The sequence below is a fragment of the Apium graveolens genome, chromosome 8 (genome assembly GCF_009905375.1).
Source record: "Apium graveolens cultivar Ventura chromosome 8, ASM990537v1, whole genome shotgun sequence".
Classification (NCBI taxonomy): domain Eukaryota; kingdom Viridiplantae; phylum Streptophyta; class Magnoliopsida; order Apiales; family Apiaceae; genus Apium; species Apium graveolens.
Window position 1 is genome coordinate 201757538 of NC_133654.1, and position 15227 is coordinate 201772764.

The window sequence follows — 15227 nt, forward strand, 5'->3', positions numbered from 1 at the left end:
TTTTCACATAAAACAAAGGACCAGTGTTTACTTTATAGATTAGTAAACACAAGTTTACACAGCATGCAATAAGATGTACTAAACCCTACTTCATGTTATCTCTAAAGCTTTCCATTTCTAGCTCAGTGAATCCTTGCAAATCTTGTAGGTCCGTGACCTTCCTTTGTCAGTTAATATTGGCCCTTGATCTTGCACTCTTCAAACTGCTTCTGTAGACTTTTCAATCTAAGTGATTATATTGTTTGTTGATTGATAATCTTGAATCTTTAACTTGTCTGTATTTTGTACTTGAGGTTCATATCGAGATCTTCAGTTTGTTCTATAGAGAACTGATATTTTGATAAGTATAATGGCTTATCGAGATCTCTAAGTTCTCTATAAATGTCTTTGACTTGTCGAGGTCTCTGAGTTCTCTATAAGCGAACTTGGCTTGTCGATGTCTCCAAAACTCTGCATGTAGAAATGAATTGTCGATATCTCTGAGATCTCTATATGTATTTTAACTTGTCGATATCTCTGAGATTTCTAATGAGAATTTGACTGGTCAATATCTCCAATCTTCATATCTTCATTTTGACTTGTCGATATTTCTGAGTTCTCTATATGCAAAAATGACTTGTCGATATCTCTGAGATCTCTATATACATTTTAACTTGTAGATATCTTTGAGATCTCTAATGATAATTTGACTTGTCGATATCTCCAATTTTCATATCTTCATTTGACTTGTCGATATCTCTGAGACTTCTCTATAAGCCATTTTGGACTTCTAGATAAGTCATTCTGGAGTTCTCAAATGACTTCTCTATTTGACTTGATCTGTGACTTGTAGATATCTTGACTTAAAATATCTTTCCTAAAACAGATTTATTCAACTCCAAGCTTCTTCACCTTTTCTCCGAGGCATGATCTTGTTGATCTTCTTCCAGAGTTTATTTTTAAACTTGAGACTGTTCACAGGAAAATACTATAGTCTGATCTTTAACATTTTTACAGACTCAATTAATACAATACAAAATACAGATTTAGACTATCATACAACTAAATCTTAGGGTTGTCAATGTGACTTAATCTTGTTATAATACAGGCATGTCTTGCACAACACCACCCGAATGGGTAAAACCTATAGGGTGCAAGTGGGTTTTCAAGAAGAAAAACAACATGGATGGTAAAGTACAGACCTATAAGGCGCGACTAGTGGCAAAATGTTTCAAAAAAATTCATGTTATAAACTATGATGAGACTTTTTCACCAGTTGATATGGTCAAGTCCATTAGGATTTTGCTAGCAATAGTTGCTTACTTTGATTAATAGATTTGGCAAATGGATGTCAAAACCTCTTTCTTATAGGGGAGCCTTGAAGATGATGACATTGTAATGTATGTAGTCGAATGTGTACGATGGTTAGAGGTGGCTTATACTACTTCATATTGTTTACAAAGACTTCAATTGATATGGATATGTATTAGAGGTGTACGCGGTGCGGTTTGGTTCGGTTAAAGGGTAGAAATCAAACCAAGCCGTAACTTGCGGTTTTTCAATATCTCCATCCGCAACCAAACTGTTGGTATATAAAAATTAACCAAATCCAACCACGTAATTGCAGTTGATTGCGGTCGGTTTTGCGGTTCAACCGCTCAATTATTAAAAAAACTAACTTATAAATATTGCATATGAAAATTATAAGGCTTTACAAAAGAAATTCAATAATCCTAAAAATTCAGTAAGTACAGATAAATTCAATAGTTTAGTAACAGATTACGAAAAAAACTATATCCTGGAATATAAAAGTTGATGCAAAATTTTCCGGAATTTATTCATATTGGGCTAAGTTCAAATTTCAAAACCTAAGTAATTATATATATATATATATATTTCAAATATTTTTTAAAAAAATTAATCAATTTATATAATATGTGGTTGCGGTTGGATTTTCGCGGTATTTGAAATAATGAATTCGCAACCAAATCGCAAATTAGCGGTTATCTGAAATTACATCAACAACCACCTGCATTTTGTAGTTAACCGTAATATGCGGATCGGTTGTGGGTGGTTTTTGTGATTGATGAGGTTAAGAGGATTGAACGTGCAAGCCTAATATGTATGTCTTACGAAGAACAACAAATCCGATTCTTTTGAAATGTTCAAAGAATATAAGGCCGAAGTAGAAAAGCAAACATGGAAAAGTATAAAAGTTTATCGATCCTATCATGGAAGAGAATATTTAAACCTCAAATTCAAGAGTTTCTTGAAGGAGTGTGATATTGTATCACAACTTATTCCTTCTGAAACACATTGATGGAATATAGATTCTAAAAAGAGAAATCATACTTTATTGGATATGATGCGATCGATGATAAGTCAAATGGATCTTCCGATAAGTGTCTGGGGTTATGCTCTAGAAATGGCTGCATATACACTTAACTGCGTTCTGACTAAAGCAGTTCAAAAGACTCCATATAAGATATGGTCTGTGAAACGTCATAGTCAGGGCTCGTTTTACCGTGTGCTCGTTTTTTTGTAAATTTCATTTGGTTTCCTTTGTGCAAACCGAGGGTTGTTCCATAACATATATGGCCCAGGGTGAAATAGAAAAAGTGGGCCTCAACTTTTTCTTCCCAGATATAATATAATATAATAATCTTGATGAAAGTTACTAGTAAATATGATATCATATTAATGTTATCGTAATTAATATTTGACAAAATAGTAAAGTGAAAATTAGGCCCCTACTTGTATTATGATCCCATTCAATATGATAATTGCCTAAATATTAACAAAATCACGATAAGAAAAAATTAAAACGGTTTGAGAAGAAAGATATCATTCGTAAATTAAATAATTTGGCAAAATAGAAAAGCAAAAATTAGGCCATTACTTGTATTATGACCCCATTCAATCTGATAATTGCATAAATATTAACAAAATCACGATAAGAAAAAATTGAAACAGTTTGAGAAGAATGATATAACTCGTAAATTAAATAATTAAAAACTCAACAATACACTAATAATGCAAATAGTGTTGTATTATTAAATATTAAACCTAGCATATAAAATTTAAAAAGTGTGTAACTTAAAAATAAAACTTTTTAAAATTCTAAAATAACACGTACTAAAACCCACAGACAAGTATAAGGGCACATTTATAATATTTTTAATTTTATATAAAATAAATGCATGTATATAATATTAAGATTTCTAAATTTTCATCCCCGGGCGGTCGCCGTTCTCGCCCAACCTCTAAGTCCGCCCTGGTCCCGTACAAACCAAACACCTCTTATTGAAATTGACAAAATATATTAAACCTCCCAATTAAGTACTAATTTTTTTATATCAAACTGAATTTCGTTATTTTCGATATCTCACTCGCAATCGAAAATCACGACTTTTACTAATTCATTAGTATAAATGTATTTTACTTCTTATATCAATGCTCAAAAAATACCAATTTGTAAAAAATTGAAATATTTAAAATTTAATTATCTTAATTATTGGATGTGAACAAACTTGTAGAGACAACTAAATTAGGGAATGTTTTACTATAACTGCTTTGCTGATATTAAAGCTCCGTTTGGGAGTACTGTTAAAAACTGTTGTGCTGTCAGAAAAAGCGTTGGTGGAAAAAGTGTTGTCAAGAAAATTAGATGTATGTTTGGTATTTTTTTAATTTATGTATATTTTGAAATATAATATATAAAAATAATATTTTTGAGAAGGTTTGATGGTGAAGCTGATAGCTAGTTCTGCAAAAGCTGAATACAATATTTTCCAAAAGCACGGGGGACATATTTTTGTTAACAGCTTTTAGATCAACAGCGTTTCTCCGGAAATTAGCTTTTAGAATTTACCAAACACAGCTTTTCAGTAAAAAAACTGTTGTAACTGTCTGCAACACTAATATCAAACGAGGCATAAGTTAAAAGTAAGATTGAGACTAAATTAAACTTGTATAATTTTCTCTTAATAATCCTAAAATGATTTTTCTAAAATGTGTTGATGCACACGTAATAACAATTTATGTACTAAATTTTAATTATTCTTTTTAATAATGATGGACTAACATGCACAAAAATATTCACCCAACTAAATAAACCACCTCGCATACAAGTGGTTGTTAGAGGAAAACAACCATCCAAAAACACAATAAAAGTGGTTGTTAGAGGAAAACAACCATCCAAAAACACAATTAGCGAGCATAAATGACAAAATAGCATGATCATTTCTAATAGCATTAATTAAATGGGCCTGATGGTCACATGAACTTACGCCGTTGTACAAATTGATCCGCGCTAGAGTCCATACCACGGCCTAAATAATCATAATCATAGACGTTACAACCTCACGTAACGGCTATATTTTTCTTCCCTCATTTGACTTAAAATAAAACCCCTTCAGAACATTCATAAACTTTTCAATTTTAAACCCAACCCTCTCTCTCTCTCTCATTTCAATCCAGCTCTTAATTTTCACAGCATTCATTTATACATACATTCATATCTCTCTTTCTCTATATATACAATTTCTTGAAACATTCAATTCTTGATTAAAAATCAAATCTTTAGGGTTTATACACAGTGAATCTAATGGCACCCACTCCCAAATCTCACATAATTTCAACCCTAACAGGCTCATCAAAATCAAATCAAACCCATGTTCATTCTCACTCGAAAACCCCCAACTCGAAACACAGATTGAATTTCAACCAAACAAAGCCCCCACAAAACCCTAAAGAAACCCCACCAATTGATCACCCAGTTGAAGTTATTGGCAGAATTAGGGACTACCCAGATCAGAAAGACAAACCCATTTCAGCATTGGTCATTAGTTCCGAAAGCCATTCTGTTCGCGTTCGGACTGATATCGGGTACAGAGATTTTACTCTTGATGGGGTTTCTTTATCTGAGGAGGAAGATCTTGATGTTTTTTATAAGAAATTTGTGAAATCTAGGATTAATGGGGTGAAATTGGGGGATAAGTGTACTGTTATGATGTATGGACCTACGGGTTCGGGGAAGAGTCATACGATGTTTGGGAGTGTGAAGCAGCAGGGGATTGTGTATAAGGCTTTGAGAGATATTTTGGGTGGTGGTGGAGATGAGGAGAATGATGATGAGAAAGTTGAGTTTGGGACTTTTGTCCAAGTTACTGTTTTGGAGATTTATAATGAAGAGATTTACGATTTGTTGTCGACTAATGGCGGTGGCGGTGGAGGCTTTTCTCTTGGCTGGTCCAAAAATAATGCTTCCAAGGTAAAAACAGACAAATTGTCTGGTTTATCATTTTACTGCTGTGTTAATAACGATAGTGTATGCATCTTACTTGGTTTTGTTTAGTCTTTTTTTTTGTAAGTCTGCAAATTTTTAATTGGTGAGTTCCTGGTCAGAAAAAATACTCGATTTGATGTTCATTTTTGTGTAATTCATCTGTGAGTTCTACTGTATGATGTTCTTATATGCTCAATATTTTTTCTTGGCTATCATGATTTGTTGACTGAAATTTTTGGTGATGGTGGTATTTGTTTGTTTGCTTGTTAGTTGTGACTGATCTCAGCAAGTAGAAAATTTCAGTTTTTGTGTTTTGGATTGATCCCAATTAGTGGAAATTTTTAAGTTGTTGAGCTACATAACTACTTGACCCAATGTTCATTTTGTGTTGTTCAACACCGATTTCTACTGTATGATGTTCTTTTATGTTCACGACCTTCGTGGTCTTGGAAAATGTATCATGTTTTTTGACTGTGAACTTTTCTTTGTTTATTTGGTTCTGTGATTAATCTCAGTACTCGTCGAGAGTTGCTTCATTTGATGTTTGTTCTCATGTTATATAAATTCTTACTTATAACGGATCATGGTCTTTCAAGCTCGATACTATCCTTATTAGATGTCAATGTTAAGAGTTTTGACCCGGGCCTTAGTTTACTTGTCATATTGTTGTCCTTTGAACTTACATTTGGGTAATGCCTGACTGTTTTGGTTCCCTTTTGTGTTTTTCAACACTGATTTTTACTGTATGATGTTCTTTTATGTTGACAAAATGTATCATGTTTTTTGACTGTGAACTTTTCTTTGTTTATTTGGTACTGTGATTGATCTCAGTACTCGTCGAGAGTTGCCTCATTTGTTGTATTCTAACTTATAACGGATCATGGTCTTTCAAGCTCGATACTATCCTTCTTAGATGTCAATTTTAAGAGTTTTGACCCGAGCCTTAGTTTACTTGTCATATTGTTGTCCTTAGAACTTACATTTGGGTAATGCGTGAATGTTTTGGTTCTCTTTTGGGTGGCAGCTTATTGTTTTTCTTTTCACTTAATTATATGGAAGCTAAGTTATCTGATGTGGTTTAGCAAAACTGTATATGTGCAGGTGAGGCTGGAAGTGATGGGTAAGAAAGCCAAAAATGCAACTTTTATATCCGGAAATGAAGCTGGGAAGATATCAAAGGAAATTCAGAAAGTGGAGAAGCGCAGGATCATCAAAAGCACCCTCTGTAATGAGAGAAGCTCTCGTAGTCACTGCATGGTTGGAAGTTCTCTATTTTCTTTAGTCCTCATTAAGTCATTATACATATATTGATTACTGTTGATGAATATTGTCAAATTTTTTGAGTTTTTTAAATAAAGTTTACTCGTTCATCCTTTTGGCAGATTATTTTAGATGTTCCTACAGTGGGAGGACGTCTAATGCTTGTTGACATGGCTGGTTCTGAAAATATTGAACAGGCGGGTCAGACCGGAATGGAAGCAAAAATGCAGGTAAAGTGTTGTACTAGTGATGTTTATTCTGTAAATAGAATATAGTAGTATATTTTGTGCAGTGCAAATGATATTTTTTCAGTTATAATAACTATAATTGTTGCTTACTTTGCAAATACAGACTGCCAAAATTAACCAAGGAAACATAGCCCTTAAGCGAGTCGTTGAGTCCATTGCCAATGGTGATTCACATGTCCCATTTAGAGATAGCAAGTTGACAATGCTTCTCCAGGTAATATGTTTGGTCGATGCGATGTTTAGATTATGACACTGCACTAAGCTTTTAATTTTGGTTTCCCTTTTTTTCTTGTCATGCTAAACATTTATATCTTGTTTGTTAGGATTCGTTTGAGGATGACAAATCCAAAATTCTTATGATATTGTGCGCAAGTCCAGATCCTAAAGATATGCATAAAACCATTTCCACTCTGGAATATGGTGCTAAAGCCAAATGCATCATACGGGGTCCTCATACGCCAATCAAAGAGAAGCTAGCTGAAGATTCTTCATCAGCAGTTATTTTGGGATCTAGGATTGCAGCTATGGACGAGTTCATTTATAAACTACAGATGGAGAACAAGCAGAGAGAGCGAGAGCGGAATGATGCCCAGAAAGAGCTTCTGAAGAAAGAAGAAGAGATTTCTGCACTGAGGTCTAAACTTGCCATTGTTGGAGATAAGAAGTCAGGAATAAATGAAGAGGAAATCAACATGAAGGTGAATGAGCGGACTCAGATGCTCAAATCTGAACTTGATAAAAAGATGCAAGAATGCCAGAAAATGGCCGAGGCATTAGTGGAGATGGAAAGAAGGAAGATGGAAGAAAGGATTTTGCAACAGCAGGAGGAACTTGAACTACTGAGACAGCGATTGAAGGCGTTCGAGTCACAGGACAATTCAAAGGACAAAACCAGGTCATCTACAGACACGGATGGAAGTAGCTTTGCTAAAAAACTGTTGTCAATGTACACTGATGAAGATCCTGGGATGGAGAAATCAATGGATTTGGATAAATCAATGGATTTAGACATGGGAAAACGAGACAACAGTTGTATCAAAGCCATATTAGCTTATCCACAAATGAAAAATCTCAGTGACGAAGCTGATCAAGATTCACAGGCAGCTAACTTCGCCAAGAAATCATTTCTGAGCACTGTTTATGAGGAGGACGAAGAAGGAGAGGATGATAAAGAAAAACCAGATGATGATGAAGTAAAGAAGGAGGTAATTGAAGAGAAGATCGTGCGTCCTGCACGAAGAACACCTTTGAGTATCAGAGATTTGGTGAAAGAAGAGAATCATGGGGAATCTGTGATGCCATTTGATGGCTTGGACAAATCTTCAAGGTTAGAGAGAATACAAAACATATTCACACTTTGTGGCAATTATAGAGAGCTGTATCAGCACAGCAGTACTCCATATCCTACTAAAAAGAGCTCTCCATCATCTCCAACAAAGAAAGCTGCGAATGCCCCTGCAGTTAACCTATTCTCTGCAGATCTGGTGGCATCTGGAAAGAAGCACAATGTAACAGAAAAGATTACTGAAGAGAATTTTCTGGACTTCAAAGAGAACTGCAACCCATTAGTTACACCTTTGTGAGTATTGGAAGGTAAAACAAGTTATTACTTTTGTTTGCAAGTCTAGTAAGGAAAATATGATGATTTTCCTATGAAGTTTACGTTAAGTTCTATGCATCGGACGGACAACTACAAACTGTTGAATATGTGGTAACATTGTTACATGTACGAAAACTGTTGGTTGGATTCAATCTTTGTGTTAAAAAAAGGCATTGTTATTTGTCCTTCCCTTCGCAAGTTTTATCTTTTTGGCAAGGCGAGTGGCAAGAAAATTAAACTGTGAAAAATTTATAGATCTCAACTATATGTTAGTATGTTACAACTCGTACAGCTACAGACGATGACATTAGTATATCTATCTTAACTAAAGTTGATTGGGAATTTTAGTAACATAAATCCAAGTTCTAACAACATTTAACAATTTAACCTGCAAACAAGAACCAACTTTAAATAATTTACAGTGGCCTTAAAATCTTTGTCATGTTCGGACGAAGTTATTTGTAGTGTGGAGCTCAGTAACGTTTCTCGATCGTGAGGATCCTTCGACACCTGCTGACCCGCCTTTTTTCTTTCTACGTGAGGATCTCGTAGATCCGTTTGTGTCCTTTGAGCTTTGTTTTCTACCAGAAGAGTCTAGATTTGAATTCTTTTGACGCCTAGGCTTTTGAATGGCCGATGATGGTGAGCTCGATCCAGATTGCTTCATTTTGCCTCGGTTTGGAGATCCTATTGAACCATTTTGAAGGTCTCTAGTTCCTTTGTAACGATGAAGATATATTAGGCGTGCCTTGTCAGTTGTAATTTACGACTAGATAATGAAAGATGGTCAAAGGGGTTTTTATCTAATGCTATTGTCCTTGTGCCCTTTACGAGAAACCAAGATTTAAGTTTGGTCAAATCCATGATGGTTTATGGATGTGATCAGTCAGGAAAAAAGAAACAGCCATATAGATATGAAATTGATAATACCTTTAGAGGCTGATTTAGCAGAATGCTTACTATTGCTGCGTGCTGCGGATGATGTTTGTGAACTACCTTGAAATTCAGTCATCTGCATGATTTATAAAATTAGAAACGAGGATGACATTTGGGTTTTAGTATTCATGTTTGTTAAGGGCATACCCAGCTAGGAGTATTGGAAGATGATGAGCCATCATTTCCTATATGTGCTACATGCTTTACATCCGTGGGTAAACCAATCTGTATTTCTTCTTCTTTCTCGCTTTCCACTGCATCATTCATTTAAAGGAGGATCATTGCAACCATGTTATTTAAGAAAAAAACAAGAAATTTACCAGCATTTGTAAGCTATTTGAGGGAGGTTTATGGTATGATTGTACAAGCTTCTACATACCAAATATTTGCGAGAAGTATTTAAGGCCTTTCATAAAACCCTTCATAGCTGTTAATGACAATTTCCAAGAAATTTGGTTAAAAAATCTAGCTTAGACAAGATGAATCATCTTCAAGCGCCATACCGAAAACCCCATGTTTAGTAAATCATCATGAGAAATTCACATTAAATTTGGGGAGGGTACAAAATGGACCAACATTCTACCATATCAAGAGGTCATGTGGTACAAGATGAATTTGATGTGAGAATATGAATGTCTCTTTCCAAAATATGATAGTTGAAGCAGATGAGTTTCTTCTCTTTTCTGTTTTTTGTTATTTGGCGATGTTGGCAATCAACCAAGAGCTGAGCAGATGTTTAGGGAAGATGCACAAATAGTTCCTGCCTGGCCTATATTTGGCTTCATTTTTTTTAATGGTTTAGAGGTATGTAAATATAATAATTTTTCTTATTTTAGTGTTAATTATTACTTACTTCTTCACATATATAACTTCTATTACAAAATATAAAATTATCATTTGATTTATAATAGTTTACAAAATATAATATTATCACTTGATTTATAATAGTTTGCATGTAAATATTTATGCGTATCGGATTTAACAACCCACCACAGTTCAGTCCGAAAAAACTAGTGATTTTGTAGACATTGGTCTCAAACACTCTTGTTCTTATCGATATGGGATGTTAAAAACATCCCCTATTATAAACTCGACGTCCTCGTCAAGCCCACAAACACATATACGGAACCCGGGTAGTACCTCTGCACTTCCGGCCGTATAGAGTTCTGATACCAATTATAACATTTAAACCCGCCACCGAATCCGTGTGAGTACCGGGCCTAATAACCCATCACAGGTCAGTCTGAAAAATTAACTGAAAAAATTAACGATTTGACACACATTAATTGTTAACTTATATATATAATGGTAAAATATTGTGGAACGTTACATTAACTCAGCCCTCGGGGAAAAGATTTTACCTAAAGAGAGCCATTCTCTCAAATACTACAAGAGTAAAATGCAAAGTGTGTACATGTAATTTCAACCTTCTGCATTGTGTGTACCTCAAATTCAAACAATGCAATGTGTGTACCTGCAGTTTGCAAAGTTGTGCAAAGTGTATCTTTCCGTTAGTGCAGTGTTAACGCCGTGAGGACCAAAATGAAAACTAAAGAAATCTATTTGTAATTTGTCACATTTGAATACATATACTCAGGTTGTATCATTTGCAACCCGAAATCTATAAACCCTAATTTATAGAGCTCACTTTCTTTTTACTCTTTATTCCAATTGATGGCTGAAATATGTGATTGTGGTGAAGCAGGAGCTCAACGAACTGCAAGGACTGAAAAGAATGCAGGAAGAAGATTCATTGGTTGTGTTCATGGGAGAAATGGGTGTAACTACTTTCGATGGATTGATCTGCCGTTGTGCAGTCATAATGTAGCTGACATTGGTGGTTTGTTAAGACGAATTGAAGCTAATGAAGATGAAATTGAAAAATTGCGTTTGGTTCAGGAAGAGCAGATGATGAAGTCGAAGAAGAACAAGAATTGCTTTAAATGTAGCTTCTTTGTGGTTGTAATGTGCTTGGTGTTTGTATACCTGTGTGCTAGTGATTTAGGACAAGAAATGTAGTTGCTTGCTTTAGTTATGTTTATTGTGGTTCATTATAGTTAATGTAGTATTTGATGTAGTAATGAATGAATCAAATTTATTGTTTTGTAAATTCTTGATGTTTGCATTTTCTTGATCACCATAGCATTTTGTTGTTAAGCACACTTATATAAAGCAAATACATAGATAAAACAGTGATGACAATGATCATAACAACGTAAGCAACATGATTTGCAAAGAAATAAAAGAAACACATAGAAGAACACCAAAAGCAAGAATAGAATTATCCCTCCATCTCCTCTTCCACAATGCCCCTCACTGCACCTAGTGGTTCTTTGAAAATCTCTATACGCCCTTCACCAGCCTGGCAGTAACTAGCCAAGGATAGGGCTGCCTGATTTGCTCCTTCACTGATCTCCTCCAACTGGACATCATCCCAGTCTTCTTCCATGAGGTTGTTGATGAGCTCCAGCAAAAAAGCCATTGGGTAGTTGGGATCATTCTCCAAAACTAAAGCGACAGCCTCAGCAGAATCACACTCAAGAGTCACAATGGTGATGTTATGCTCCCAAGCATGCTTAAGACCATAGTAAATCCCCCACAGTTGTGCATGCAGAGGCACAACAAGACTTATCACCCCCCACACCCAGAGACCCATTCACCACTACTATCCCTTAACACACAACCTACAGATGATTTCATTGCAAACCTGTTGAAGATGCCCTTCACATTGATCTTGCAATACTCATCAATTGGTTTACTCCAATTTGTCATTACTTCTGTGTGTAGTGTATTTGTGTGTAGTGTATTTGTGTTTAGCACAAGAAGAAGGTGCAATTTATAGCCATTAAACTAGTGTTAGATATAAATGCACCATTGTTGTAACCACCTATTATTAAAGCAAAACAAGTTACAATGTTAAATTTTTTGACCAAGACCATATCTAACCAATGCATGTCATGTCAATGTTGTAAACACCAAAGATTCCCACTATGAAGCTACAACCTATCAGATTTAAATGCAATATGAGCACAGATAATTGAATTAAAAACTGATCATACAATTGCAAAAGTAATGCCTTCTCATATACAATCAAAAGTGAAGTACATAAGTTTTTCCTTGTATTGGAACTGCCCCAAAATGAAACATTCAAAATTGCTTGAATTTTGAATCCAAAAAATAGTGCCTAAATCAAGGATAACTTCATAGTTTCATAGCTTTTAAATAGCAAGCATAATTACTTAAAATAACAAAATTAACCTAATAAAATACTTCATAACTTCCAAAATGGTTACTTCATAATTGATGCCTTCTTTGTATTTCTAGCCGCTTCAATTTATTTTAGTCCAGTCACCTGTTTACCCTCGAATTTACCTTGACATGGTTAAATTCCCAGTGGTGCATTATCTAGGAATGCATGTTCATTTGTAGGTGTGAAAATGCCACCTTGACTGTGTCCTGTACCAACAGTTGGGAGAGTGGCTGCAGTTGGAATAAATGGGACTTCATTTGCACTACCATGAACATTAATCACATCAATAACTACTTCAACAGATTTCTTCTTTTTCTTAGGCATTGATTTGTTCTTTGACATTGCTTTCTTCTTAGTTTTATCCCCTGTGGTAGAACCTACATTGGCATGATCTTCACCTCCTTCAACTATTTTATCATGTTTCTACAATTACAAAATGCAAAACCAAAATTAGTTCCTCAAATAGAAAATTATGAAGTAGTCATAATAAAATTATTACCTTTGTTGGACATGTCCTAGCATTATGTTTGGTCTCTCCACAATAGCTACATACAATAGTTGTGTGTTGTCTTTTTAACTTAGTTTGTTCTGGTACCATGTCCCCTGGCACCACATCATTTTTTTTGTTTCTTTTTTTCTTTGGTCTGCCTGGTTGAATTTTTATCTGAGGATGTAGTGGCCCAGGAAATGGCATCTTATCCCAATACTGCTCATTATTGATTGGTTCTACAGTACATGCATATGTCTTTAAAAACATGTCCTTCTCATATGTCTTATGAATATAATTCACCAAAGAAAGGTTTTTCCACTATATACAAGCAGGAGCAAATGTTTCATCAAAATCTATCCCTTCTTGCTGACAATTGCCTTTAGCAACCAATCTTGCTTTGTTCCTTACTACTATGCCATTTTCATCCATCTTGTTTCTGAATACCCATTTGGTGTCTATTAGATTCTTTCCTTTAGGCTTGGGTACCAGCTTCCATACTTTATTCCTTTCAAATTGGTTTAGCTCCTCTTGCATAGCTAAAATCCAATCAGGGTCTGATAAGGCTTCTTCTACCTTCTTTGGTTCTTCCTTAGACAGGAAGCTGCTATATAGACATTCTTCTCGAGTTGCTCTCCTGGTTTGAACTCTGGAAGAAACATCACCAATAATCAGTTCAAAGGGGTGATCTTTTGTCCATTTTCTTGGTTGAGGTAGATTAGCCCTAGATGAAGAGACCTCAATGTTGTCTTGATGTGTGATTGAGTTTTGATTGCTAGAAATTCCCCCTGAGTTTGTGGATCTTTGATTTGAGATTGGGGTGCTTTCTATGGGTGATCTGCCTTGACTTCCTGCTCCTTTTGATAACCCGACGGATGGTGAATTTTGAATACCGACGGATGAGGCAGGTTGTCTTCCGACGGATAATACAGATTGCCTTTCGACGGATGAAGCATTATGTAACTCGACAGATGTTGAGTTTTGTACTTCATTTGTAGTAAATTTGTCTGCATTATCCTTAGACACTGTTTCTTGATCACTCTCATCATCACTTTCATCACTGACCATCTCAACATTGTCGAATTTGAGGCTCTCATGGTAATCTCCATCTTTTAGTCCTTCAATCTTTTTATCATCAAACACAACATGTATAGATTCAACAACAATGTCGGTTCTTAGATTGTAGACTCTATATGCTTTACCAACAACATATCCAACAAAAATTCCTTCATCTGCTTTAGCATCAAACTTCCCATTTTGATCAGTTTGATTTCTCAGAATATAGCATTTACAGCCAAAGACATGAAGAAAGTTCAGAGTTGGCTTCTTGTTCTTGAACAATTGATAAGGTGTCTTGCATTTTGCTTGATTAATCAGAGAGATGTTCTGAGTGTAGCATGCAGTGTTGACAGTTTCAGCCCAGAAATATGTTGGTAATTTTGATTCTTCAAGCATTGTCCTTGCAGCTTCAATAAGAGATCTATTCTTTCTTTCCACTACTCCATTCTGTTGTGGAGTCCTTGCTACTGAAAATTCATGCAGGATCCCATTTTCCTCACAGAATGCTCTCATGACATAGTTCTTGAACTCAGTTCCATTGTCACTCCTTATTCTTCTAACTTTGAAATCAGGATGATTGTTAACTTGCCTTATGTGATTGATGATGATTTCACTAGCTTCATCTTTGGACTTTAGGAAATAGGTCCAAGAAAACTTTGAGAAATCATCTACAATTACTAGGCAAAATCTTTTCTTTGAGATTGACAATACATTGACTGGTCCAAACAAATCCATGTGAAGCAGTTGCAGAGGTTCTTCAATTGCTGAATCAAGTTTCTTCTTGAATGATGCTTTAATTTGCTTCCCTTTTTGGCAGGCATCACACAGTCTATCCTTTGTAAACTCCACCAGAGGAATGCCTCTAACCAGCTCTTTCTTTACCAGCTCATTCATGGTATTGAAGTTCAAATGGGATAGCTTCTTGTGCCATAGCCAACTTTCATCTTGACTTGCTTTACTGAGAAGACAAGTTACAGATTCTGCTTTAGTTGAGTTGAAGTCAGCTAGATACACATTTCCTCTTCTCACACCAGTGAGAACCACTTTGTTGTTTTGATTATTAATCAAAACACAGGTTTCTTTGTTGAAGGTTACTGAGTTGCCTTTATCACAAAGCTGGC

At 35.2% G+C, this 15227-nt stretch overlaps 2 protein-coding genes across 2 annotated transcripts; one reads left to right on the plus strand and one right to left on the minus strand.

Annotated features, from left to right (window-relative positions):
• Window positions 1–4393: 4393 nt before the first annotated feature.
• Window positions 4394–8630, plus strand: LOC141678466 (kinesin-like protein KIN-10A). The gene is made up of 5 exons (XM_074484794.1): window positions 4394–5251; window positions 6368–6523; window positions 6649–6756; window positions 6878–6988; window positions 7098–8630. Exons 1-5 carry the CDS (start codon window positions 4586–4588, stop codon window positions 8355–8357), a joined length of 2301 nt encoding a protein of 766 aa, XP_074340895.1. The 5' UTR covers window positions 4394–4585; the 3' UTR covers window positions 8358–8630.
• A 57-nt stretch (window positions 8631–8687) lies between these two features.
• Window positions 8688–9996, minus strand: LOC141678467 (CRIB domain-containing protein RIC5-like). The gene is made up of 4 exons (XM_074484795.1): window positions 9690–9996; window positions 9458–9564; window positions 9305–9386; window positions 8688–9091 (listed from the first exon to the last, which is right to left on the minus strand). Exons 1-4 carry the CDS (start codon window positions 9733–9735, stop codon window positions 8814–8816), a joined length of 513 nt encoding a protein of 170 aa, XP_074340896.1. The 5' UTR covers window positions 9736–9996; the 3' UTR covers window positions 8688–8813.
• Window positions 9997–15227: the final 5231 nt, after the last annotated feature.

Coding starts and splice junctions, on each gene's coding strand:
- LOC141678466 (XM_074484794.1), top strand. CDS start 4,586: ATGGCACCCACTCCCAAATCTCACATAATTTCAACCCTAACAGGCTCA. Junction 5,252..6,367: donor CCAAAAATAATGCTTCCAAG/GTAAAAACAGAC, acceptor GTATATGTGCAG/GTGAGGCTGGAAGTGATGGG. Junction 6,989..7,097: donor AGTTGACAATGCTTCTCCAG/GTAATATGTTTG, acceptor CTTGTTTGTTAG/GATTCGTTTGAGGATGACAA.
- LOC141678467 (XM_074484795.1), bottom strand. CDS start 9,735: ATGAAGGGTTTTATGAAAGGCCTTAAATACTTCTCGCAAATATTTG. Junction 9,387..9,457: donor CTTCCAATACTCCTAGCTGG/GTATGCCCTTAA, acceptor TAAATCATGCAG/ATGACTGAATTTCAAGGTAG. Junction 9,092..9,304: donor TGCTAAATCAGCCTCTAAAG/GTATTATCAATT, acceptor ATCGTTACAAAG/GAACTAGAGACCTTCAAAAT.